The sequence below is a fragment of the Geospiza fortis genome, unplaced genomic scaffold, assembly GCF_000277835.1.
Source record: "Geospiza fortis unplaced genomic scaffold, GeoFor_1.0 scaffold157, whole genome shotgun sequence".
Taxonomy (NCBI): domain Eukaryota; kingdom Metazoa; phylum Chordata; class Aves; order Passeriformes; family Thraupidae; genus Geospiza; species Geospiza fortis.
In genome coordinates, this window is record NW_005054314.1 from 9057383 (window position 1) to 9084080 (window position 26698).

Here is a 26698-nt window from a genome sequence, read left to right on the forward strand (position 1 = left end):
GGGAAAGAGCTGCCCTTATTTTCCTCTTTTCTCCCAGAGTAGGACCCACACAGAGCTCATCCCTTTAGGCAAAAGGATGGGTCCTGCACAGGTTGGGCTGCTTCAGTCAGGCAGATTTGTATCTTAATTAATTCAGGGGCATCAAATTTCCTCTCCAGTCTCTTTTTTTCTTCTGCATTTATACAAGTGGGGCAGATTTGGGAAAGCTGAGGTATCACAATGAATGAGTGTTCTATAATTCACAAGTCACAGTCAACACACACTCGACAAATAAAAGCCTCAGAAAGGATTTATCGGCCTAAATATTGAAACCAAATTTTATTTTTTGAAAATGACAATACACACATCTTGCAAATGTACATTTAGATGAGAAAACAATGAGTAACAAATATTGAGAGCAAAGCTATAAAGTGGACAGGTTCTCTGCTGCATGGCATTGCATTACAAGAATACTCAGACCCGGGATGGTTATTACAAGTAGCAAAAACAGTTCACAACACCTCACAAAAATGGAATTTTTTCCTAGTCAAATCTTCTGACAAAAGAAAATTCTGTTAAGGGAGAAGAGCCATAGGGAATAGAGGTGTGGATCTAGGTACACTTGGTGATTTTGTGGCACGGCTTTTTCGGGTTTCTTTAAATCCATTTCTTACAAAATGCATGTTTGTGAGTGACCCCATCTTCTCCAAGACTTTGCCCGTTTTCTGTCCTCCACTGCCAACAGAACCACAGCTAACAAACAAGAAGCCCCTTGTACTCAACTCAGAGCTCAGGAGTGTGGAGAAGGAGTTGTTTACAGACCCCCCCCAACAACATAATTCCCATATCCCATCCCCACCCCCTTGCTGTGTATCCAGGAAAATCAAAAGTGTGTGCAAACTCCGCAAATCAGGGGCCGTGGGACGAGTCCCAGGGACATCACCCCCACCACCACCACCAGCAGGAGTGGAGGCCACGGCCAACGCCGCTCGTGCCTCTTGCCTCAGCTGCAGTGGCCCAGCAGCACCTCACCCTCCAGCAGGGCCAACCTCCCAAAGGCGGCACTCGCCCCCCAGCTCGGGCAGAGGCACTGGGGACTGATCTCCTCCTGCTGTATCCTGCAAGTTGGATCTGACCAACGTGCCAAGGCAAGGCACTGCGAGAAGTACGCTCCCCGAGAGAACCTGTTGAGAACTGCTTTTCAAACCTGGTCATTTTATTTATGCCCAAATCTGTACTTTACAACCACGAGAGAGAGAGACAAAGACAGAGTAAGAGAGAGGGAGAGAGAGAATCTTTCCAGGAGGAAAGGAAGAGCTAATTAAGAAAAGAGAGGTACAGGACCATGCATTTACTCTCAAGAGCTTGTTCACGAGCAAGCCAACATTTCTAACACTACAACCACTCATCTACATCTGTTTGCTAAGTAACTGAGTTCTACCTACAACTAGAGAGCAGAAGGGGTCTTTTTATTTTCTTCCCCCTCCCTTTAAAACGTCAATAAAAATGTTTTCTGTACAAGTTGAATGGCACAAAAGGTGGTTAAAATGCTAAGTAACTCACCACAAATGGAGAATGCAAAATTAGTTCAAAACATGCATGGACTGTGTACAGGTAAGCAAGGAATCATTGGCATAAAGCTGCAATATATTACAAGATGATACAGTTGAGATCTTTTGGAATAACCTCTGCTTGTTCTGTCCCTTTGAAGAGACCTTCACATAAAAACTCAGCATAAAGGGAACTCAAGGTACATAGCCAAGCAGGAAGTTAACTATGGGCAACGTTATTTGTCTGAAGAGAAAAGCATTTCCCCTCCCCTTCCACACACTCCCCCAAGGTACAAAAGTCAACTTGATCAGCATTGCTGCAGGCTTGCCAAAAACAAAGGTTAGACGGGTCTGGGGTAGGAGAACAAAAGCACCATTTAAATTAACAGCTCTTTGTACAATGTCATTAATTAAATACCTTACTCTTTAAACAAAAACATCCTGAAGTTTACCAATCCCACCAAAATAACCATGGATCCCTTCCCACCCCCGTGTCCTCCAAGGTTATGTACACAGAGTTTAAAGTATACCAGCTAAACTTTAAACCCAGCTGCCCCTCCAACCCCCACCCTCTGAACCACAAGAGAAAATCCATCGTGGCCTCTCAGTTCTGTTATATTATATTGCAGCTTTGTCGTTAATGAGGAAATCATACGAACTCAATGCATGGTCTAAGACAGTGATCCACCAGCAGGTTCCAGTTGAGCTGCACATCTCCCTCCCTCCCTCCCTCCCTCAGCACTGCTGGGTGGTGGCTCTGCAGGTCTGGGAGCCACAGGGTCCTGAGCAAAGGCAGCTCCTGCTCTCCAGACAAGAGCAGCGTGAGGAGCTCAGGCTGAGGGCTGGCAGCTGCTCACCTCACCTTGGGACAGGATTTGTAACTGAGAAAGCAGACAAAGGCTAGTGACAGCAAAGCCAGCAGGCTGATCCTCCTTTCCTGTGCTTCCACACTAGACTGTGTCACAAAATCCAGAGGATTATGGAGAGGAATGTGTCATTTCAGAGAACAGAAGAGTTTTGGCTAGACAGGTTTCCTCTTTCCAAAAGAGCCTGGGTGTCTTCTAATTGCTAATCACAGCTGTACTAGGACTGCCACGGTGCTCAAGCTGCTTGGATCACCCACCATTTAAATAAGAAGCAAACTAACAACAATTTCACACGTCAGAATTCAGCATGTAATTATAACTCTCAGGCTTCCTTGTTCTTACATTCAATACTCCTGCTTCACTATATCTAAAAACACCAATTAAGTGCAATTAATTCCCTAGACATTCTTCTTTTTAGGCAGATGCATCATTAGACATCACACAAAATCTGGGAAAAGCTCCTCTGTCTTAAAGAGAGGGAGAGAAAGGAAAAAAAGCTGTGTGTTCTGCAACCCCCCTGTGACTGTATGGTCAGCATGAGAGGGAAACAGAATATCACAGGATTTCACCTGCCACCTGCTAAGGAAAGTGAATTACAAGCCTATCCATACATGCTCTGCAGTGGTTGGAAGCAGATAGAGAAAAGCAGCCATGCTGTAATTAAAAAAAATGACAAAATACTCTACCAACACAACCCCAAAAACCCAAACAACAACCAAAATAAGCCCCACAAAATGTTTCTCAGGGATTCTCTGAAAATGAAATTTGTTAAGAACTGGGCCTGGACCCAAGGTTGGGATCCCTTTGGTCCCTTTCAGGTATTTCCCAAGTCTCACCCTGAGCATGGGTTTCCCAGAGCCAGGGTTTGGTGCTGGCTCTCCCTGACCAGGTGCCACCACCGTGTTCCATCCTGCCTGCACGTGCCAGGTGAGTCCCAGTGCTCTGCAACAACCTCCCCAGTGCAAATGTGACTCCAGTTTAGCTCCATTTCCTATAAATAACTCTTGCAAAGAGAAGAAGAACCAGCTTGGATAAAATTCAAAAGCAGCCTTGAGTTTAGATGGGTCACCTAAAATGAACCCAACCTTCCTTTTTATTTCAGAGGCATTTGGCAATGTTTTTTCTCTAAAAACCAAGCCAACCACAAATCTCTATTCTGCCTGGCACTAGCTGGGACTAGAGTAGAAAAATAGTGGTAAAAATAGAAGTACTACTTCTAGTCCCATAAACCTGCTGGGCTCAGGGCATGTCTGTTGGTAGACTGAGTGAGAGTGAAGTGAGATAAAGTCAACACTCTTTAGAAGCAAAAAATATGGAGGAGGCCCTGATTTGCTGAGGTTCCTTGTTTAATCTTCAATTCTAAAATTTTTAATGTATTTCAGCAAACTATTTCAGCTTTATCAGTAACCATAATTAAACTATACAAAATATCTCCCATCTATAACTTGCTATTCAAAGTCCATACAAGAGATGACTTGATAACTGGGGTCAGTGAGCTTTTCTCTGCAAAGGCTGCAGCTGTCACCCAGGAAACTGAATCTGCACTCAAGTAATCATTCATATAAGCATTATCAACAGTAGTCAATCTTTGAAATAGGAGACCAACCTTGGACCAGATAGATTCATAAATTAATTACAGAGGAGCTTCTGCCTGGTTAAAGCAGCAGAAAATTAGGTGTATTGGGTTCCATTTGCATCATTTTGAGTGTCTGACAATTTATGGAAATAAAAGAGATGCAATTTTTATGCGACAAAAAAAAATAATCTGAGACTGTTCAGCAAAAAAGTGTTTGGATGAGTCAATTATTTTGTGGTTTAGGATTAAATTCACAAGCAATTCAACTGAATTTAGGAAAAAGATCTCATGAGAAAAGCAGGGCGAACACAGGTGCCCTTGTTCAGCATGGTTTCCCACAGGGGCTGGGCATTTCCTGGGCAAGATCAGCATCACCTCTGTGCCCACACAGCACACCCTCCCTGAGGACTCTGTCCTGCCTTTTCACCCTGTCCCAGAGTTTGCTGAGCTCCGTGGGAGGGGATGGGAGGCTCTGAGGTGCCCTCATTATTCTCTTACATTCCCCAGAGTGCCAGGTCTGTCCTCTCCAGGCCAGGGTGTGCTGATCAGTGATTGCTGTTTCTGATCTGACACAGGGAGGAGTGTAAATAAACCCAGCCCACAGCTTGGTGCTGTCCTTCAGCACAGGGCTGCATCTTGCCTCTCCCTCTGAGGGATGGCACGTGCTGGCAGCAGAGTTCAACAGCAGCAGGGAAGGAGCTTCACACCAAGTCCTCCTGCCTGCAGCCAGGTTTGGCCTCATTTCTGCCAAGGGGAGAGGGACAGACGCTGCTGTGGACAGACAGCACCCCCTGGCCCAGGTACCTGCAGGGACATCACTCTGAACAAACAGCCAGGAGCTGCTGCTGTTCCTCTGTCCAAACCAAGCCACAGATCCTCAGCTAGCCCCAGCCTCCTTCTTTGTTTGTCCCTGGAATTTCTTGCCTTTGTCTTTCATTATTCCCACACACCAGTGGCACTGACATGTCCCAGTGCTCTCCCTGCCATTGGATTTTCTCTGAAGCTCCAGCTCATTTCATGACTCAGCACCTACCTCTTAACAAACACCCCCCACCACTCCTGTAAGGAACAGGCTTCTCCCTTCCTGCCCTGTGTTTTCCATCACGGCATCTTCCCCTGATGATTCTCTTTTGCAGCTGACAGATTAATTACTGCCAAGATTTGTTCATTCCCCTTGGGCATCCTCCTTTTTCTTCAGTTTGAGTGATAAACTGCCAGACCTAGGGAGCCTCCAAACTGGCTCAAGAGCCCTGAGTTCAAGAGGGAAACAGAATATCACAGGATTTCACCTGCCACCTGCTGAGGTGATAAAGAGCAAGAGTCACAAGAGGTGAGTTCAGGTGCACTAAGCAGGGACACTGCTCTCTCCCATGCAGACATCTGACCACAAACGCTTTCTGAACAAGGAGGTTTTCAACACCTGGCCCACTGTTTTCTTGGTAGAAAGCCACTGAAATAATTAGACTTATTCACTGTTTGTAAACAGAAGGCCCATATTTTGACTACTAGCACGAATTGCCCCTGATACGTGCACGTACATCTAACAAAAAGAGGGGCAGTGGGGGCTGTATCCAGGCAGGAGAGGAATGGGCTGCTGGATGAGGGTACCTCCTTCCTCCCAGGGATGTTGCTGGCTCCCCCGTGGTTTCAATGGGGAACTAAAGATTAGGTGTCTCTCTTTCCCCATGACTGAAATACTTCAACATTTTTACAGCAGAGTTTTGAGCGAGCCAGAGTTCTGTGAGAGACTTGCCAGTTTGCTTCTGTAACGTGTTCAGACTTTGCTGAGCAATGAAGACATTTAAAAATCAAGCTCTTTGTATCAGCTTATCTCAAAGCACCCTACAGGTGGAGGGAAGTATTGGGACCAGCCCTCTGTGCACTGGCACAAGGAGAAGTGATCTGTCCAGAGTTGTGCCACACCCCAACAGCTCTGAAACCCACTGCTGAATCCCTAGGTTTGATTCTCATTTGCCCAGAAGCTCATCTGTGGGCCAAAAATAGGTGTTGATGTGTTTAACCTCCTCTAAGCAGTGTCCCAAGGGATGGACAGTGGTCTGTGACCCCAAAACTCCACATTTTCCTCTGCAGGTGTAGTACTCACACCAGGCCCTGCAGCTGGGATCCTGTCAGAGCAGCTGTGCAATGGTATTGCAGGAAAAAGCCTTTCCACCCACCTACTTACATTCCCTGAAAATCTCCCCTCTCCCTGTTAAAACATGGGTTTGTCACCTTGGCCTCAGACCTTCAGTCATCACTGCCTAGAACTATTCCAGAGGAAACAAAACAAAGCAAAGAGGGGTCTATACATTGCTGCTCCCAGCCTTTCACCTGCAGGCACCAGGAGAAGCCAGCTCTCGAGCCAGGAGCAGAGGAGGAGGATGAAGAACATCTGAAGAGCAGAATCAACCACCACTGCAGCAGAACCCAGCCCTGTTCACTCCACAGTGAGGAGCAGCTGTGACACACAAGACTCAGCTTTAACATTTCCTGAGATACTGTGGAGAGGCTCAGATTCATGCAGATGGGACAGAGGCATCAGCCAGAAGAATTCTGTGGTTCTGGAGACAGCAATTTTCAAGAGATGTGCTAAATACCTCAAGAATTGAAGTGTTGCTTGTCTCCTTTGGTCAAGGCCATTGAACCCCAGGCCTTGCTGGGCACATGCACAGTCGTGCTTCTGAAGCCCAAGGGATGTTAGAAGGCACTTAAAGTCTTCACCTTGCTGCTCTCATCACACCAGGGTGGGGTTCCAGCTGGATCCCTTCCAGGTGTCTTGTGTAAAGCACTTGTCCTGTTGCATGGACTGGCCTGACTCTTTAGATACACAGAAAAAGATCCTCATCCCATGCCATCCATTTGCTTCTACAAACAACCTCACCAGTCCCAAACACTGTCCCAGCCTGCTTCCATCAGCAACCAGAAAAAATTGACCTGGAGCCTAAGTCACCACATGGAAACAAAAAGCTGTTTTATTCCACTGTGGTCATGATCAGCACATGGCGTGTGGCAAACACACTTCTACAGAGCTTTTCTCTGGTTATGGATTGTCTTAGCTTGGGGAGACACCTTCTAGGCTAATTTTACATCTACTTTACTTATCTATCTTTTATCCCTTTCTCTAAAAATGATTCTGCCTCTATTACAGTGGAAGAGAGCCCTTGGTTGCTTTGCATGGCTGTGGGGCACCACGGAGGTCAGCAACAAAATCACTCCAGAGCTCTCAGCACGCTGGGGAAGGCTCAGGCTGCAAAATCCACACTGGATCCCTGCAGAGAAGATGTCACTTCCAGGGATGGCTGTCCCTGGAACAATGTCTGCAATCCCAGAGCACTCCCACAGGCTGTGCTGGGAAGCAGCAGGAAGAGCAGTGCTGACCTCAAAGGCATGAAAAGGCAAAGACAAGGCATCCCAGGAAATGTTATCCGTGTGGATAAGGAGAAACGAACACTTTAATGCCCTTGCTTCAAAGTGGAAATGCCTGGGTGTGACTCTGCTTTGCTGTTTGCCAAATTTTTTTGGTTCTGCCTCCTTTTTTTTCCCCCTTCAAAAGTACTGAACAAGCAAATGGGAGAGAAATGGCACAAAAATGACACAAAAATGGCAGCTCGACCAAGTGTGTGGATTTTTGTGTGCCTACACGTGTGTTAGCTGAGGGTGAGAGAGATGTGGAAGTTGTTTTCTAGGCAGGATTCTTCTATCATCTATGGAAATAACACAATTAGGGTTTCTAGCTCCTGAGAAGACAATAAATAATGTGCAGATACTGGAAACACAGACAGTGGTAGGGAAAAGCTGCTTCCGACTCCCACCACAAAGTAAAATCTCATTATCAAACTCTTTGCAAATCACTTCAAGATATTTAGCTGGTGGAACTGAACTAGCTCCAAATCATATACCAGATGAGGCTTTAAACCAGAAACTTCAGGATTATAAATGCTTTACAAGTGATAAAAATCCCAAGGCTGAAGGTTTTGCTGCATTGCTCTCATCTTCTACAGTCAAGACCATCACCTGAGTGTAAAAATGCTAAACCCTTCTGCCTGTACTATTCCTTCCTAATGAATGTGCCTGAAACAGGGATCTTAATATGCAAATTTGCTAAATTATTCTGAATAAAGACAGATTTCAAAGAAACAATGCCCTGCTACTTTAAGAGTTACTCCAATTTGTTTTTAAATACTGTACTGTTTTAAAACAATATAGTCTCCGTGATTCAATTAGTCTCTGAAAGCACTAAAGGCAGCCTCATGAGGCAAATTAGACAGGGTTTTTATAGCAGAATTAATATGGCAAATCCTCATATCATGTGGAGCTTTATGAGCTTGTAAATGTAAAAAAAAATAAAAATATGAAAGGTGAACTGTGGAGTATATAGTGGAATTACTATCATTGCTTCAGGATCTCACAGGGTCTGGAATTGCCATAGTAAATTGGAAGTAATTACTAATTCACAGCAGTTCAGGAAAGCTTTCTGACCAAATCCAAGCTTAATCTTGTGAAAAGTCAACAGGAGTAAAGCACTTGCTAAAATTTAAGCTTTTAGGTTTTTTTCCTGAATCACAGCTGTTCTTCTGTTTCAGTAACTAAGGTCTGGTGCCTGTGCACTGTTTCTCTTTGTATTCAAATCTAGATGGGGGATCCTACAAAGCCAAAGATAACTAGTTCTGAATGTATGTAACATTCCACATGCATTTCTGTACAAAAACTCATGCAATATTGGCATTAATACAGACTTCACTCTATGCTACAGCTGAAATGCTCACTGACTTCTACTGCCCAGGCATTTCTACCTAGAAAATTGCTTCTTAAAACTTGGGAGTCTGACCTCATACCCTGTTTTCTTTGTGGCTTCTGCTGGTTTGAATGGCTATTTTTCCCACTGAACAATTAATTTTAATCCTTTTAGGCCTTTTCAAGGTGCCCCTAATTCCCTGAAGGAATTGCTGGGCTCAGCCCCACCACAAGATGATCCTCATGCAAACAAAGCTGCATTCCCAAGGGGCAGCTGGCAGGATCAGCTCTGAGATGTCACCAGGTGCAGCTCAGGAGGAAGAGCTCAGTGATTCCTCAGTGATGCTGCACCAGGAAAAGCATCTCCAAGTAACCAAACAGAGCTTCTGGCAGGAAGGAGAGGAGCCCCTTCTCAACAAGCATCCAAACAAAGCACCATTCCTCCCCTGGGATCCTGCTTTCTCTTACACAAAGTGGGTGAGAGCATCTCCCAGACTCCTTTCCTCCCGCCAGCAGCTCAGGCTGCAGAGAGCAGCCCAGATTTGGGTTTCCTGCTGGATCTGTGGTGAGTGTCCTGCACTGAGCAGCACGAGAACCTGGGTGGGACTGCGTGGCTGGTCTCCTGTTTATCTGAGGAAAGGTGGCAGGACAGGCTCACCCTGACTGTGAGAGGAATGGCCTCTGCCACAGTGTGACAACACCCTGGACTGCAGCTCCAGTCCATCCATGGTGACTGCTCAGGGTCCCTGGACAGGCAGAGACTCAGGGAGGGACTCTGAGATTTCCACCAGCAGAACAGAGGAGAGGGTAAAAGCTTGTCAAGTTGTGTGTCCCACTAAAGCTTTCCCTAAGACAAAAGCTCTGATGAATAATCTTGTTATTAGCATAACCAAGGCCTTTGACATCCTTATGCTTAAAAAAGTCCTTTTTGCTCATGACCAGCTTCTACAGTAGCACTCACAGGATTAAACAGCCAAAAATTAGCACCCATATCCAAATCTGCACCCAGAATATTTCAGCACCTTCTGTTAGAGGATCTGAAAGCACTTGACAAATGTTAACCAACATTTGGCCTCACAACCCCCAGTGAGGTAGAACAGAGCTGTCCCTGCAGGGACAGACAGACAGATTGAGGCACAGGGTTACTCAGAGACCTGCTCCCATTCAGACACAAAACTCAGCAATGCCAAGGGCTTAGAGGTGTGCTGACTGCTGCACCCAAGCTTTGTCCACAGCACCATCCTTCCCCCCCACAAACCCTCAACGAGCCCTTAGCCTGTGAACTAACCCCAGGATTCTATTTACAATATTTAAAATGACCATTTAGCAGTTGTGCAGTCAGAGAGTTATTCAATCAAATGAAGCTATCAGTGAGAACAAATGGCTCCTTGTGCAAAACTCTGGCTGTAAATGATCATGCACTAAGACTACTGGGTGCAAATTTGGTGCATGATAACTCTGACCCCTTGACAATTCCCAATCCTGGCCTCTCTCTGATAAATCTCTTTTAAAAAGTTGCATTATAAGTATGATCACACGAGCCTCGAAAGATGCAGCCTGCACAGATTGTTTCATCCCAGCAATGCAAGCAAACAAAACGTGGAGTGGCTTTGGGAACAAGCCAGCATTCATGGAGCATCAAACATCACAAGGATAAAATCCATCCTAACCACAAGGGGCTGCAAGGCAACAGGGAGTAGGTGTCTATGTTGGGAAAAAAAAAAGAAAAAAGCAAAAAGCAACAAAGAAAGGCTTGATTGCACAGATTTCATTTAGGTAAAGTTCTGCAAGAATCAGTTTCATCAAAGCTTATTCCATGAGGGAGGGAGGCAGTGGCAGCTGGCCTGGGACGAAGCTTTGGCGCAGTAAAAACCACCAGCCCTGCGTGAGGAGATGAACTTTGCATTCTGGAGGAGGCATTACTGATTAATAAAAGCAAAAGCTTCTCTAAATACAGCGAGTTTGTTTTTTCTCAGATAGAAGAGTTTCTTAAAATACAGGTTTTTAGAAGACCACAAAACTTCATTTGTTATATAAGTAGAGAATCTGGCCATAGTTAGGAATACTGAAGTGTAAAAAACCAAATACGTAGTCTTAAACATTACAAAAACTATCAAAACATTCAATATTTTGAATTGACCATTTTTCCCCCCCTACACGTGTCTGTTTTGGCAGTGATGACAGGATTTCTAAACTGAGTTACTGTTATTATTGTTCTGCAGTTGTGGTTGGTTTTTTTTTTGTACTTTTTTTTTTCTGAACGTGTTTTTTAAACAAAAGAAAATTACCAGCTTTTATAAAAAAGAAGGAGCTTGAATCCTTACTCCTAAAACACAGATAAAAGGTTTTCCTTTATAAAAAGTGTATTGATTTTTTTTGCTATAAAAAGTGACCTATAGGGTGTCAAACCTGAAAACAAATTCTCACAGTGTTTTCAGTGTTGGCTGTTCACAAGGCATTACTGTTACAAACAGAGATAGAGAGATACCATAGGGGAGGTATAAATATTTGTTACCAGCTAGCAGCATTGCATGTGGAAGATGTTCTACACCAGATAACTCAGCTGATTTATGGTTTTTTTTGCTTAATTATTTAAAAAAAATCCCAAACAATATTTGAATAATTTGAATTATTGTACTAACCTCACTTATCACTTGAGCATCTGACACAATTGTTCCTGATCTCATCCAAGCTTCTGCTGGCATATTAAGCATCCAACTAGAAATTCCCTTCCTGCTCTCCACAATAAAACCAAGACTCTTTAGAATGCAGGTGCCAAAACTGGGGCTGTGAATGAGGAGCAGGTGAGCTGGCAGTTTGCACAGGTGGAGAGCATCACCTGCAAAGTGCTCAGCAAGGGCTCCATTTGCACACCTCCAGGGGAACTACTTCACTAACACTCGGGAAACCACATGGTTGCAGCAGCAGGAGAAACAACAGAAGAAAATGGTAAATGCACAGAATCCTTGGCACGGAGGCCCCAAATTTCTCACAATGCCCATTTTGCACCCCTGTGACTTAGAAGAATGGTATCCCTCTATCTCTATAGACTGGCAGGTGTTGGTTTGTGGCACAGAGAGGAGAAATCACAGAACAAAAATGACATTTAACTGTGTGTCCTTTGACTTGAAAGCACCAGTCACCGATCTGCTTGTGTGGCAGAGGTACTTTGCTGTATCCCAAATGCAACGCGGACATCTCACTCTACATGGAGTCTCCCAGGGAATCCGAGTCATCCAAAGACAGAGGCAGGTACAAGTCCTGTAGGGAGAAAGGAGAAAATGTTAACCCTCACCAGCAGCTCCCACCCTTGGCCATGCAAAGGGAAGCACTGAGTGGCTTTGGGCACCCCAGAGGCTCAAATTCACATTCCAGAGGGTGGAATGTGCTGGTGACTGCGCTGGGCTCACCAGAATCCAGGGAGCTCAAGGCTAAAATCAAGGCAGGCTCCTTGCACAGAGGAGCAAGAGCATCTCTGTTCCTGATGATTGGTCAGGGATAAGTTTCAGGGTTTTTTTATTGTTCTGGATCAATGTGGCCATACCAGCAAATGCATCTCTGTTCCTGATGACTATTCAGGGATAAGTTTCAGGGTTTTTTATTTTTCTGGATCAATGTGGCCATTCCAGCACGCGCACGAAGGAGCAGCATCGTGCCTTAAACACATCTCTTTAAACCTAAGTCCACAATGAAGAGTCTTACCTTGGTTTGACAGCTGCCCTCAGGACAAATCTCCAGGAAAATCACATCTTCCATGGTTTATTCTTTATTTTAAGTAACTTCTAATCAGTTGGAAAAGTTAATAAAATAATCCCAAGTTTGTTATTTGGATCAAATGCTCAATATAATGCTTTTCCAGTGTCCCTTTCTGGGGTAACCACTTTATTGCATTTGTTTAAAGTTCTTGTGGGACAAGGTACAGGAACCAGCTCAAGAGCTCTCCTGGGACCTTTTTGAACTCTGACCCACACACAGGTAATAACTGTGAGCAAAATGAAGAAAAACCCAAATATTCAGGAAGGAAATTCACAGAAATCTTGATATAAGAAGAGGTAACATAGGACTTTGTGGTGAGCTCAACCTAAGCATCTATCACTTGAGCTTTAAGGAGAGAAAAGTGATTTCATCATAAGCAGGAAATTGCTTCTGGGAGAAAGACAATGATGCATGAATATTCTGGTAACCTAAAATGCTGAATTTGTGTTTGCTGATTGGCTTAACTTCGTGGAGAAAATCATAGCTGGGTTGGCTTTGCCCTCAGCAGTCACCATCAATTACAAATGGTCTCAGGGCTGCACTGGAAAGGTGATAAATCAGCCAGCTGCAAACATACATGAAACATTAAAAAGGTGAGTTTTATTTGTCTTGAGAAACAAATCCTCACCTCAAAATTTCTCAATGAGATGGAAAGTTTGGAAAATCTTTATTGTTCCTAATGCTGAAGCAAAGGGTGCAGTTGCAGCATTACTTCTGCTGAAGTGATGAACTCAGACCATGGACCAGATTCTGTCCTCAGTTATAAATTAATAATAAATCTGGACACATTGTGTTAAATTTGGTGTGTTTTCTCAAACTTAGACTGAGCAGCTGAGAACAGAGTGAGGTCCTGAGGAAAACAGTTTTCATTTGGATTCAGCTACGCTTTGTTAAACAGAATTGGTTCAACCCCTGCAAGCTGCCCCACGGTGGGTTCCACATGGCTGCTGACTGCAAAACCTCAGCACCACCAGCATTTTTAAATTACTCTTCAAAATCTTTGAGTCAATGCTTTCAGAGTCAGGCTGAGAGGCGCATTCTGTTTTACTAAAGAGAAATCCCCCTGACCTCCTCTCACATCTACATTTGTGCCCAAGCTCCAATTCCCGTATCAAGTGAAAACTGTTGGAAGCAGCATGGTGGCTATTCCAGAAATGCAAAGGCCCACAGAAATGAAAGTCAGAACTCAGCACAGAGTGGCCCTGAATAACAGGAACTGAAAAAGCTGTGACAGCTGCTGTACCTTTTAAATAAATCAATACATGAATTATCCATGAGCCAGCCCAGGTTTCCTGGTCCCTGCCAGGATGCTGTGCTACCTGTTGGCCTGATCCACAACACAATTACCACACCAGCTGTAAGAATCACCTGATTCCTGTAAAACAGAGCATGGCCTTAAATAATTTAAAAAACTTAAATTCTTCAGGAGCATCATTAAAGTGATGTCTGAGAACTGCAGTAATGTTTGTGTTGCTTCTGCTCTTTAATGGGCCTGATTTGCCAACACTTGAAGCTTTTCAGGCCAGGAGGGTTGACATGAAACCACAATCCATCAATGATTTTTTTCAAATAGTGGCACAAGCTCATGGTTAAGTTGTCTCCTCTGATCCCTTTGGGCGGTCTCCAGCACACATTAACAGCTCCAGGGGAGGAGTCAGGCTTTGCTCACCACCTTGCCCTAAAGGACAACTTTTACAGCTAAAGGGCCAAACTCCCCTGTTTGAACATGAGTTATTCTTCCAGAGGATATGGCCATGACTTCAGTGTCCCCCAGAGCTGAGGGGCTGAGGCAGAAGGAGGTGTAGTAAGGTATAAGAAACGTAATACCTTGTGCTTGCGGAGGCTCCCGGGGCTGGTGGGCGTGGAGATCGGGGACTGCTTGGACTTGGGGGTGGACAGCTGGCTGCTGGAGGTCCCGTTGGCTGGCAGGAAACAAGACACAAGCTGGAAATCAGGCAAGCAAGGGGAAGGGTTTTCTCCTTTGGGGAGATGGAAGGTCTCCGAACATTAAACAGCACGGTTTATTCATGTTAGGCAGGAGGAAAAAAACAACAAAACAAGTGAACAGCATAGCTGTAAACATAACTCAAGGATTTCAGCTGCAAAATACAGTGAGATACAAAATAAATTGAGGGAGCAATATTTCACCCAAGAAATACTCACCAAGACAATCCAAGGCACATATCACCAGAAAAACAGAAAGACAATTTCTGTGTTCTCAAACTGTTTAAGGGCATGACTGGAAACCAGAGGCTGAAGATATCCTGGATCTTACCCAAGCGAGGTGAGATGTCAATTATAGAAATGAAAAATTAGGCAAACAGCAGCCTGGAATGCCCTGGCTGTATTTTGTTGTGGATGGGAGTAAGTGGCCAAAGAGCCTGATGGAATTATGCTTTCAATTGTGACAGCTGAATCTACAAATCAGTTACTTAAAATTCATCAAGTACTTGAGTGTCTGGAGGAGACTGAAGAAGTGTAATAAAGTGTCATAGAGTAAAATATGTGAATGTTGTATTTTTAAGAGCCAAACCAGCACAGCTCTTGCTTTAATGCCTCAGAAAGACTCAGTGCTCTTCTCTGTTACCTCCTTGTGAGGAACAGGGGTAGCTCAGGTTTGCAGCAAAGGCAGAGGGCAAGCAGGTGTGAAAAGAAACACGTGCTTGTGAAAAATGCATGTATTTTATGATTGGCTTTTCGCAAATATTAAAATGAATATTATATGTGTTGTGTTAGAAAGTAATGCTGTATTAATTCTCTTAAGTACTGTGTTAAATATAGTTTTAGGTTATAACAAAATGTTAAAATAGAAACTATGCTATGTAGGATACTTTTTTAAAGAAAGGACTCGCAGCGGCATAGCAGCCACAGGACACCTAAATCTTTCAGAGAAAGAGAATTTATTGCTCCATTATCAGAAGAAATGAACTTCTTCCCACCTCGAAGGCGCTGTCAGGATTCAGAGGAGGAAGCTGACACTGACCAGACAGAATCCTGTGTTTGAATGGAATTTATGCATCATGTATGAGGTGTATGAATATGCAACAGGTTATTGTTTTTAAGGGTTAATCCACTGTTAATGTGTGTCCTTTTTCGGGCTCGTGCTGCCCAGAAAAAGGTACCCAGACGTCCATAACTCTTTGTATTTGTTGTCTCATATTGTCCTAATTCAATTTGTCCAAATTATTATTACTCTAATTGTATTACTATTTTCATAACCATTTTATTACTATTAAACTTTTAAAATTTTTAAAAAACCAAGTGATTGGCGTTGCTTACATGCTCAAAGCCCCGGGATAAAGGAGGAGCTGCCAGCACCTTAAAGCAACAAATTCATGGTGGTGTGGCTCCTCTGCCTTCACATCCATCATTTCCATGCACTTCCTCCTCTGTTGGAAGAGGAGGGTATTCATCACACACAGCTTTTTTCCTATTACAAATGCACCTAACTGAGGAAATGGATATTTTTAAAAGGTGGTAGAAATAATGATTTATAGATAATTGGGGAACAGAGTAACACTTCACCTCCTTATCTTACACAAACCATGCTTTATTAATAGGCGAAAAACCTGTTCTGGAAAAGCAGGAGCTGTTTCCTGCTGGCACCTGCACTGAGCTCTACAAAATGAGCTGCTCTCCAGGCTGGTGGGAAAAAAAGTAGAGTTCTCTAACGGTATGCCAAATAATGAAGGCAATTCAGTAAAAAATAACTTGGATCTTTTTTATGTTTTATTTCACTGAGTGAATTTGTGTTTCCTATTAAAGAAAATGTGGGGAACAAGAGGACTGATATAATCTCCATTAGCTAGAATCCATTTCCAATTTCTAAAATGCCTCTTTCTTTATCTCCAATTGTCACTGATCCTTCCTAAGCTGAAGAATGCCACCTAACAACTCTGCAAGAAACCCCAATTTCCTCTCCACCACCAAGACTGGAACATCAGCAGAGCCAGTGTGCAGCAAAATGGATGTGATTGCTGCAGGGCAGGATAGAAATTCCCTAATACAATGAGAGTTTTAAGTGCTACAGCAGGCATGTAAATATTTTATGAGCATCAACAAAAAAACAGATGTGACATCCAAATCAGAAATGGAATGAGATGGATGGATATCATTACAAAGACAGCAGAATTTTGCAGCAGGAGCAACAATGAAGAAGCCCAGTTTAATTTTCTCTGCCTGCTAATGAAGAATAGTGCTCATAAGCAAACTTGCCTGCGTTTCCTTTGAACTGAAATGCAAGAAAATAACAGGAGGCAAAGAGCAGGCCCCAGGTGGTGCATAACACTGCTGCTCCACTAAAATCTGCTGATGATTTAGGGTAGCTCAGGATCTCACCTACACTCAGCTATCAGGAACTGTTCTTTAGAACCAGCTTTCCTTTCAATTCTTTAGGGTTTTTCCACCATTTTATTCTTTGTGCATTATGGCTTATTCATGGCATTGAATTTGCTCTGCAACATCAATTTACCTTGAAGTGTATATGTAATATTCTTTAATTGCAGGAGCATGTGCACCTTTTTTCCACAGGATCCTCACCTCCCCCTGTGCACGAGGCAGTTTGTACTCAGGAGAGAAATCAGACTTGTCAGCACATGAGAGGGGGGATGGAGAATATTCCTGTTGTGTTTGAGATGAGAGATCCAGGGAAACTGAATTCTCTGTCTGCTCCCCCCACAGATATTTTAGAATCACACAAAAGTTTGGGTTGGAAGGGAGCTTAAAGCTCATCCCATTCCACTCCCTGACATGGGCAGGGACACCTCCCACTGTCCCAGGTGCTCCAAGCCCTGTCCAGCCTGGCCTTGGGCACTGCCAGGGATCCAGGGGCAGCCACAGCTGCTCTGGGCACCTGTGCCAGGGCCTCAGCATCCTCACAGCAAAGAATTTCTTATTAATGTCTAAACCTGCCCTCCTCTAGCTTAAGTCCATTCCCCCTTTGTCCTATCACTTTATGCCCTTGTCAGAAGTCCTTCTTCAGTCCTTTTTTAGGGCCCTTTTTAGGCAGGTGTCTCACATGGAATTGTTCCCTGGGTGTTGCTAAGGTTTGCTGGGATGACTGGGGCTCTGGATCCAGAGTTCATTGTCCAATTCCAGCTTTAGCCCATGCAGTCTTGTTTTTCTCTCTTCAGCCCACGGTGTTTGTGCTCTTGGGGCTGAGATTTGGATCATTTGTCCTTGGTCCCCAGCTGGAGCAGGAATTGTTTTGTCTCCCTGCTCTGTGCACAGAGCTCCCCATCCCCTCATATGAAGCCCAGACCCACACACCAAAGCAGCACAGAACCTGAGAAATATAAAAGCTAAAACCTGAGGCATCATGGCATTCGCCAGACATCTGCTGCCCTTGGACACACTCATCCATAATGGCCCCTGGGAGCAGCCCTGCAGCCAGGACAGACGGACACTCTGGGTCTGTTTGCTAATTGCTGCTGCCTGCTGAATGTGCTTTTGTCCCTCTGTCCATTAGTGGACTGAGACATTAAGGTCTTGCAGCAGCCTCAGAGCCCTGCTCATATTCTCTCCAGGCCAAATCAAGGCAAAGACATTTTCAAATTTCAGTTCAGGTACCCGTGGCTCTGTCCTGGTTTTAATAATCATAAGCTCTCCCATCACAGCACATGTTTTTATACAACTGAACCCTTGTTTGGCACATCAGTTTGTGTAAGATAAATCCAAGTTTTTATAACAAAGAAAGAATGGTAAATGACATCATTATTTTCTCTCCTGTATTTCTCCCCTGAGATTTAGCTCTGGCTTTTGCTTAGCCTGACTCCTTGTTGGAGCAGTCTGTTAAAGAAATTCTGCCAAACTTCATGCTGACCCTGCTCCATTTGAATCTCACGGATCAGGGCAGAAGCACAGAGGCTCCTCATGGCCAGTTTTCCTCTGCCACGTTAGGAGAAGGAACTGGATGGTGCCCTGCAGGCGAGGTTTAGTATGGATTTCACTGCTCTGAGCTGGGTCTTTCAGCAAAGCTGAATCCCCAGGAGGAAAGATTGAGGTTAGAAATACACAGAAGCTTTATAACTCCAATTTTGCTAGAAATCCACTGGCATTGCCTAGGAAGGACAGCTATGGGTTGGGTGTTAGTGAGGGAAGGGAGAAAGGATTTCCCTTGGGAATACAAGGATTGGGGTGAGTTCCCATCTCCTTAGAGCAGAGAGACTCTTCTTTGTTCTGCATTCATTAATTTAATTTTCATTCATTCATTTAAATGACTGCATGGTAAGAGAAAAGCGCCGTGCCAAGAAAACAATGTTTAAATTGCTTCTGTGGATTTGCCACATCACTTTTTTGGATATCCTGGGAGCTGAAGGGCTCTGGCTGCCTAAAGGGATTGAGCTTTCCACAGTGAGGCCCTGACACCTCACTGTGAGGTGAGTTTAGACTCCTCTCACCCAAAGATTCCCCTCCAAACCTGCCCAGACATCAGTGCCCAGATATGTCACAATGGCCTTGGAGACCTTGGTGGGAGAATAGGATACAGAAACCTGCACAGAAAATAACTGGGAAGAACAGAGACAACACAAAACCAAGGAAACGCTCATGAGATTGCACATGACAACCACAGCAGAGGGAAAGACAACAAAGACAAAAGGTACAAATGGGTAGGGGAGCAAACACACAGCAGAAATATTGCATATATTTGAAGTAAAACTGCTTTTAAATAGTTTCACACATTAAATGGGTGAGATTCTGGGGGGGGAAAATAGGTCAGATCATCTTTTATTAATCAGACTTCATTCAGCTTTCTTTGCTTTTTGAATGTGATAACTCCAAAGTCTCATCTAAATGTAAATATTGGTTCTTATGAGATGTGTAAATCCACTTAGTTTATTACCAGTTCAATACAAGAATACAAAATGGTATTCTTTTTTCTCTCTGTCCTGAGAAAACAAGAGTCTTCTATTTTTCAGTACTAACAGAGCTCAGTCTTTTTTATCCTCATTAAGCAGGACAAGTGCCATTTTTTCCTTTATTGAAATTACAGGAAAGCACGAAAGACTCTTGTCTGGACAGATTAAAGAAACCTGATTTGCTCTTCATTACTGACCTTAACTCCAGGAACTGGTTATTGTTCAGCCTTTCTGGTTGTTTTAATCTCCCCCTGAAAAGCTCTGCTAAGTGTGTTCATTAAAGCTCATCAGATGAGTCACCATCCTGGGCCTGGAGTCGCTCAATCAGTTAAAATCAGGCACACAATAATTGCCATTTCACATTAAACTCTATGCTCATGCAGTAAACTCTGCTTCTGGTGGGAATCAGCAGCACCTGATGCTTGTGGGGAAGGTTTAAAGCTGCTCATGCGTGAGCTGACTCCCACATCACTGAGTGTTACTTCTGGGTTTTTGTAAATCACATTTCCCATCGTGCCTTCAATGTGCCTACACAGCTTCAGCAGGCATTTGGGGCTGTGAAAGTGGTTAAATTATGGCAAGCCTGAGTTTGAGAATAGCCACAAATGGAATCTTGAAGAAAAACTTTATGAATGCAAAATCACCTCAGAAAGAAATATTTTTTAAAAAATATAGTCTTGGCATGTGCCAACCAATTTCACACTGTCCCTTTAGGTAGCTGAAGAACACCCACACACCCTAAACAAATGAACTGCAAATGAAGGGGGAAATCCTTCTGATTGCTGCCAAGAGAATTTTCTGACTAATAATCCCATTTCTACTGATGATCAGCTGTCGTGTGATGTTCCCATGCAATATGCAGCACGTTAGCATGACGGTGAAAAGGAATTTCTGGTTTATATCGCCTGTGTTGATGCTGTGGGACACCTGAACTCAAGCTGTGAAGCTCTCCTGGAATTCTGACATGTTTAATTGATGTTTTGGCCATTTTAGTTGAGAGGCCATGTCTGGTTCTCTTTTGGAACATCTGAAGGGTGGTGATGGACTGAGAGTTGGTGATCTGAGGGGTGGCAACTGAATTGAGAGTCTAAGGTTTTGTCTTACTGTGATGTATTGGGAACTTGGCTGGGGGGAGAAGGAATGTTTGGAAGGTTTTCATCCCGAGTTCTGTTTCTTTTATATATTGTAAATTAATAAAGTTTTTTTTCCCTTCTATTCCTAAGCTGGAGCCTGCTTTGCTCTATTCCTGGTCACATCTCGCAGTAGACACCAGGGAGAATGTATTTTCATGGGGGCACTGGCATTGCGCCAGCATCAAACCATGACATTTTTTGTCAATCATAACCCCAGAAGCCCTCCATGACTCTAAAGACTGTCAATTACCAGAGCCACTGCAATATGCAGCCCAGCCTTGGACTGACAGTGCTGCAGCTCCCCACGTGTGCTGCCAACCCTGGTGCTGCTGCAGAAGGAAGGAGGCATTTGAAATGGTGCAAGCTGCTGCAGCAAATTAGGATTCCCATTTTCCCTCTTTTCCATTACTGAGTGTCTCAGTGTCCCATCAATAAACCCATCAGCAGTTCTGCAATTGCAAGGTCACTGGTCTCCTTTAAATAATGATTGTGAGGAGCCACTCCTGACCTGCGCAATAATCACCATTTGCTTTGCACAGGAGGTCACCCTAAATCACTCTGTATCTGCAGGGACCATCTGGGAGCACTGTGGGCCTTGATTTCCTGCCTGGGGAATAGAAACTTCTTTTAAAACATTTTTGGGGAAGGACCTGTGAGCCTGTGGCTGGAACAACCTCGAGCCACAACCGCGCTTCACCAACCAGGAGATTCCTTCCCAATATTTAATAGCTTCTTGTTTCCAAAAGACACCTGAGTTTCCTCAGCAAGCACAGGGAGTTTGTGCTTTTCCCTGGAGCACAGTGAAAGGCAGACACCAAGAAACAATCACTCACCATCTTGGTGGTTACCTGAATCGGCCGGGGACTTGCTGCGGCGCATGGGCGCGGGGCTCTTGGCCGAGCTCTTCTGAGGGGTGGGCGAGGATTTGCTGCCCGTGGCACCTGCTGGGCTCCCCTTCATCACCCGGCACTCTGCGGGAACACAGACCCACCTGGTTATGGCCCTGCTGTGAAACAGCTCAGTGCCTGGTCCCCAGAGAGGTGCAGGAACCCCAAGGGCAAGGGAAAAGCTGATATTGTCCCTTGTTCTCCAGGGCTGAAAGGAGACTCATCAAGGGGAGGGCAGAGAGAACAGCTCTGCTCCTCTAGGGGAGGTGCTGAGGCTCTGTGGGTGTCAGGCTGGCTCCCATGAAACATTTTCTGCCCTTCCCTTGGCTCTCCTGAGCGCAATGAAAATGGCCAACACTGACTCAGGGAACACTCAAGAAAATCCAGGTATTTTGCTGTAGCCCTCCCGTGTCGCAGACATCTTTTATGAAAAATCCTTCCCTTAGGATTTTTCCTCCTGAGAAGCTGAGAGGCCTCAGGAACAAAATGTAAACATTGATTATCTGCTGCTGTGGAATGCAACAGGTGCATCTGTGATTGACCCATGTTGGTTGTTTTTAATTAATGGCCAATCACAGCCCAGCTGGCTCGGACTCTCTGTCTGAGACAGAAGCTTTTGTTATCATTCTTCTTTCCTATTCTATTCTTAGCTAGCCTTCTGAGGAAATCCTTTCTTCTATTCTTTTAGTATAGTTTTAATGTAATATATATCATAAAATAATAAATCAGCCTTCTGAAACATGGAGTCAGATCCTCATCTCTTCCCTCAACCTGAGACCCCTGTGAACACCATCACACTCTTGTGAAGACCCAGTACCAGGAATGATGAGTGCCCTTTCTGCAGGTGCAGAAAGCCAGCAAACAGCTCATGGTGTGCTGTAAATGAAGCCTCCAAGTGGCAGATGGGGCAGCTGCCCCAGGAGGCTTTCACCCAGCTGGAACCAGCCTCTTCTGTCCTCAACAAGCTGCAACTTTTCAGATGCACAAAGCAAAGGAGACAAGATGGTTTCACAAAGCACATCCTCTGTCCTGGCCACTCATCCCTTTCAGCAAGGTTTGTATAAACAAGCCCAGCAGATTTATGTACTGGAAGATGTGAGCAGATGAGGACCCCAACTGTGCTTCCTTAAAAACTAAATAGGCCAGGAAGAGTGGGAAATGTAAACATGATCTACAGAGTCCTGCAGAGGGGAGCTGAAATGCTAACAAACCTCCACGTGTCCCAGGGTTTCAGGCATGCCTGATCTTCAGAACTGGGTTTTATTTACACTGAGAGCTAACAGAAAAGGAACTTTCCACCCCTCAAGTTATTAACTTAACCCAGTTAAGAAGAAGGCAATAAAAAAGGGATTTCCTTTTTGTCAAATGTTAGCTGGTTCCACCTCATCTCCTCCAACAGCTTGTCCTCACCAAGATGTGAAAAATGTGTCTTTTTTACAGATGTGAGTTACGTGTTCCACATGCAGGCAGTTTTTTATGGAAAAGTTCAGCTCAGCCCCACATGCTCCACACTGAGGACCCCCTGGAATGGAGTCCCCAATGGAATTAAGGCAGCACAGAGCAGATAAATAATTGGTCAACCAAAAGCAAGCTGTCTGACCTAAATGTATGTGTTATTTAATGATATATCAGTGTATCTATGAAAATGTAATTGGCTTCAATTTTTCCCCAGGCTTTGCTCATTCTCAGCCAGCCAAGGCTCCATCTCTGCTCCTGGATGGTTTGAGAGAGTTTTGCTGTTGGGCCATGCAGCACAAGAATGTCAGGAGAGGAGGCCTTGTGCTCCAGGGATGCTGCATGGCAGGAATTAAACCTACAGCCAGCTTATTTTCTCTCCTGCTAAATCAATTTTGGAAATTGTAAATCAGGAATAGAAAAAGTTGTGGGTTTTTTTTCCTTCAAAAATGCTTGAATTCTCACAGATGATGTCACTTGAAAGGCTTGTAGAGGTCCAGCCCAAATATAGCCAAATTTTTTATACATGAAGAGCAGTACTGCTGTTGTGAGGGGACTCAAAGGGTGTCAGGCAGCTGTGTTTAGTCACCTGAATTACTCACTAAAAAAAAATAAACCAAAAAAGTAAAAATACTTCATGTTAGGTCTTTGCAAGAGCTTCCAAATTTATGCTCTTCCCAGGGGAGTAATTCCTTGGAAGGAAACCTGGCTTTGCATTTTCCAGCAGAGAAAGGCTGACTCTCAGGAATTCCTCCAGCTCAGCCCTTGGCAAGGGTCAGAGGCAATCCCTGAGCTTTTGCAGGAGGTGGAAACCTGGCTGTGCTGAGGTTGGTGTGAAAAGGCCTCTAAATGTCACCAAAGTGTGACATTTCCACCATGCTGAAACCAGGGGGTACAAAAAGGACAGAGCAATGTCATCTGGAAGGTGCTCAGCAGCAGGATTAGAGGGTGGAAGCTGTGGTGGGCAGCCAGGAGGAAAAGATGACATAATCCTCTCTTGTGCTGATTCTCTTTTTGTTTCCTGACGTCCTGCCAGAGTGAACATCATAACCAGCAATCCTGGTGTGTGTCATCCAAACAGGCAAGAGAAATTTCCCCATGACAGAGGAGATTTTATGAAGTGACACTCATCTGCAAAACCTCAGGATTTGCAGCTCTCCTGGCAGCATCTGCCTTGGAAGGAGGAAGGCTGATGGGTGTACAATGGGGAAACACTGCTGAGGCTCCTCATCTGCTCCCTGGGAGCTGCAGGGCTCCTCCAAAAACGCCTCTGGAGCTGCTCACTGCCTTCCCAACAGCAAACTCGGCTTCCTCCTGCCAGAGCAATCCAAGCTGGAGAAGCCAGCAGTGCCCACGAGTGGAGGCAGAGCTGGGATTTCCATCCAGTTGTTCTGCCAGGGCTGCATCCGAGCTGTTTTCCAGCGTGGAGCTCCCTGTGGAGCTGACTCAACTGCTGAGTGGTGAAAAACAATGTGAAGCTCAGCTTACAGAGCACTTCCCCAGCCTGCCACAGGCTTTATCCTCTGCCTGCAAAGTCTCAGCTGAACCTTGGAAACTTCCTTTGAATTACCCCAAGACCATCAAATGGGTTCATCTGGAGTACACAGGGCAGAAGTACCTAAAGAAGCACTTTGGAAGCACTAAAATAAAATCAGGCTTGCAAGGGAGTAATAAAAAACTCGGTGTTTGGAGACTAGAGGCTGCTTGGCTTCCTGGCATCCAGCAAAAATCATCTTTGACCCTCAATACAGAGCCAGTTTGCAGCATATAGGACAGGATGGGGCTTGTGTTCCTTACACAACACACGTAGAGCTTTGGGAAGTGTGCCTAGATGCTTGGAGAGCACATTTTATTCAGTTTAAACGGTTAAAATGGCATTAATTTCCTCTTGCTGCACTCACTGGCACCTGCACACAGGTGGGTACAGTTGCCAGGTGGGGTGGGTGGTAAGGCCTGCAAGTCCAAGCTCTGTATATTCTGTAAAATCAAAGATTTCATGGTGTAATTGATCACAGAGACTCACATATTAGAGAATTTTGATGGCAGTGGTGACAAGCAAAAATACCGGTGCTGTCCCAGTCATGCCCCCAAAAAGGGAATTATTGCCCTGCTTTTTTCAGCAGAAGTAAGCAGTGGAAATGTGATTTTTATTTTCAACTCTTGCTTGTTTCCATTTTTAATATGCATGTGTCTACATAAGGATGATTAGCTCTCAAGAAAAATGCATCTATCTGATTGTGACTGGAGAAAATCGAAAGTATAAACACTCCCAGATTTTGCAGTAAATGTCAAAATGCTGTAGGACTTAATTTATTCTGACTACACCTCAGTCAGTATTTGCCTGATTATAATAGTGCTGACTGGATAAGTATCCCAAAAGGATGTTAAATGTTACAGCAGCCTTCTTGAGCCAGGTCTCATAAGCTCTTGGGGGTCTATAACACACCCAAGATAGCTCAGCTACCCTTGGAGGCATAAAAATCAGCAGGATGGCTTCTGTTGCAGTGTTGGAAACAAAAAGGTTTAATAAAAAGCAAAACAACAAACAGAGAAAAACCGAGCCAGGTGCAAGAGGTTCTTGCTCTTGGTAAAACACCCTACAAAAGCAATTAGTTTGTTCACTTCTATTTCTAGTAAATTGCCCAAGTGAGACTTTTTGGCTTCTGTCCAATTAGCTATCCTTAAGTTTGAAATTATGTCCCCTGAGCCCATGAAGTGGCTTTTTTCAAAGAGAGAAACTTCTGGGCTTCTTTCCTTTTTGAAGAGACAAAGGACAGCTTTGTCGCTGTCAACAGAAAACACATTTGTCGCAGACATCTTTTATGAAAAATCTTTTCTTTAGGATTTTTCCTCCTGAGAAGCTGAGAGGCCTCAGGAACAAAATGTAAACAATGATTATCTGCTGCTGTGGAATGCAACAGGCGGATCTTTGATTGGCCCATGTTGGTTGTTTCTAATTAATGGCCAATCACAGTCAGCTGGCTCGGACTCTCTGTCTGAGACACAAACCTTTGTTATCATTCCTTCTTTTTCTATTCTTAGCTAGCCTTCTGAGGAAATCCTTTCTTCTATTCTTTTAGTATAGTTTTAATATAATATATATCATAAAATAATAAATCAAGCCTTCTGAAACATGGAGTCAGATCCTCGTCTCTTCCCTCATCCTGGGACCCCTGTGAACACGGTCACACACATTCCTATAGTTAAATTCCATGTAGTGGCTCTCATAAGCCAGACCAGAAGCATGCAGCACTGAGCTCAGACAGGAGCAGGGAAGGGCAGTGCAATAAAGGCTCAGGGTGGGTTTGACATTACCGCTCTCGTCCAGGGAAAAGTCGTCCTGTGCATAGCGGAACTTCTCGGGGCCACAGGCGATGAACACATCATCATCCCCAAAGAAATCATGCAGACAGGTCACCTGCAGAGAGAACAGAGGCGTGCATTTCAGTGGTAATTAATTACTTTATTATACTCTATTATTCTATACTATGGTACACTATGTTACATTACATCTAAACTGAATCTGCCAAGCATTCAACTGTAAGAGCCTGAATGAGGGATGTGGGACTCCAGGCAGCTCTTCAAATGCAGTTTATTGTATCCAAGAGTTACAGCAGTCCAGGGTTGTGGGTGACAGAGCTGTGCCCACAGCTGTCAGCTCCAGCTGCAGGCAGGCCTGGAGACCCTTTGGTTTTGGTTACAGTGCATTATAGACTTTTCTTTGCTTGGCATCTTAATACAGTAGAACCAATCTATACCTTAACTTTTACCTATAGCCTATCATAACTACTATCATTACCATATTCATGCTACTATTCTCCAATCACTAAAAGTTAGTACATTACAGTTTAAGCTGGAAGTTGTTTTTCAGTTTTCTTGCAGTGGAAAATTCTGAGACCTTTTTT

The 26698-nt window shown here is 44.3% G+C and overlaps 1 protein-coding gene across 4 annotated transcripts in view; it reads right to left on the bottom strand.

Annotated features, from left to right (window-relative positions):
* Window positions 1-10414: 10414 nt before the first annotated feature.
* DCX (doublecortin) overlaps window positions 10415-26698 on the bottom strand; it is a 73569-nt gene continuing 57285 nt past the window's right edge. The window contains exons 4-7 of one of the 4 annotated variants that reach the window (XM_031056034.1): window positions 26109-26211; window positions 21300-21422; window positions 14286-14383; window positions 10415-11966 (exon numbers count right to left, since the gene is read on the bottom strand). In XM_031056034.1, the coding sequence (XP_030911894.1) occupies window positions 11910-11966; window positions 14286-14383; window positions 21300-21422; window positions 26109-26211 (381 nt within the window). In that variant the 3' untranslated portion in view covers window positions 10415-11909. Of the gene's footprint in view, window positions 11967-14285; window positions 14384-21284; window positions 21423-26108; window positions 26212-26698 lie in introns of all 4 variants that reach the window. The other 3 variants (XM_031056033.1, XM_031056032.1, XM_031056035.1) reach the window with 3 other exon arrangements.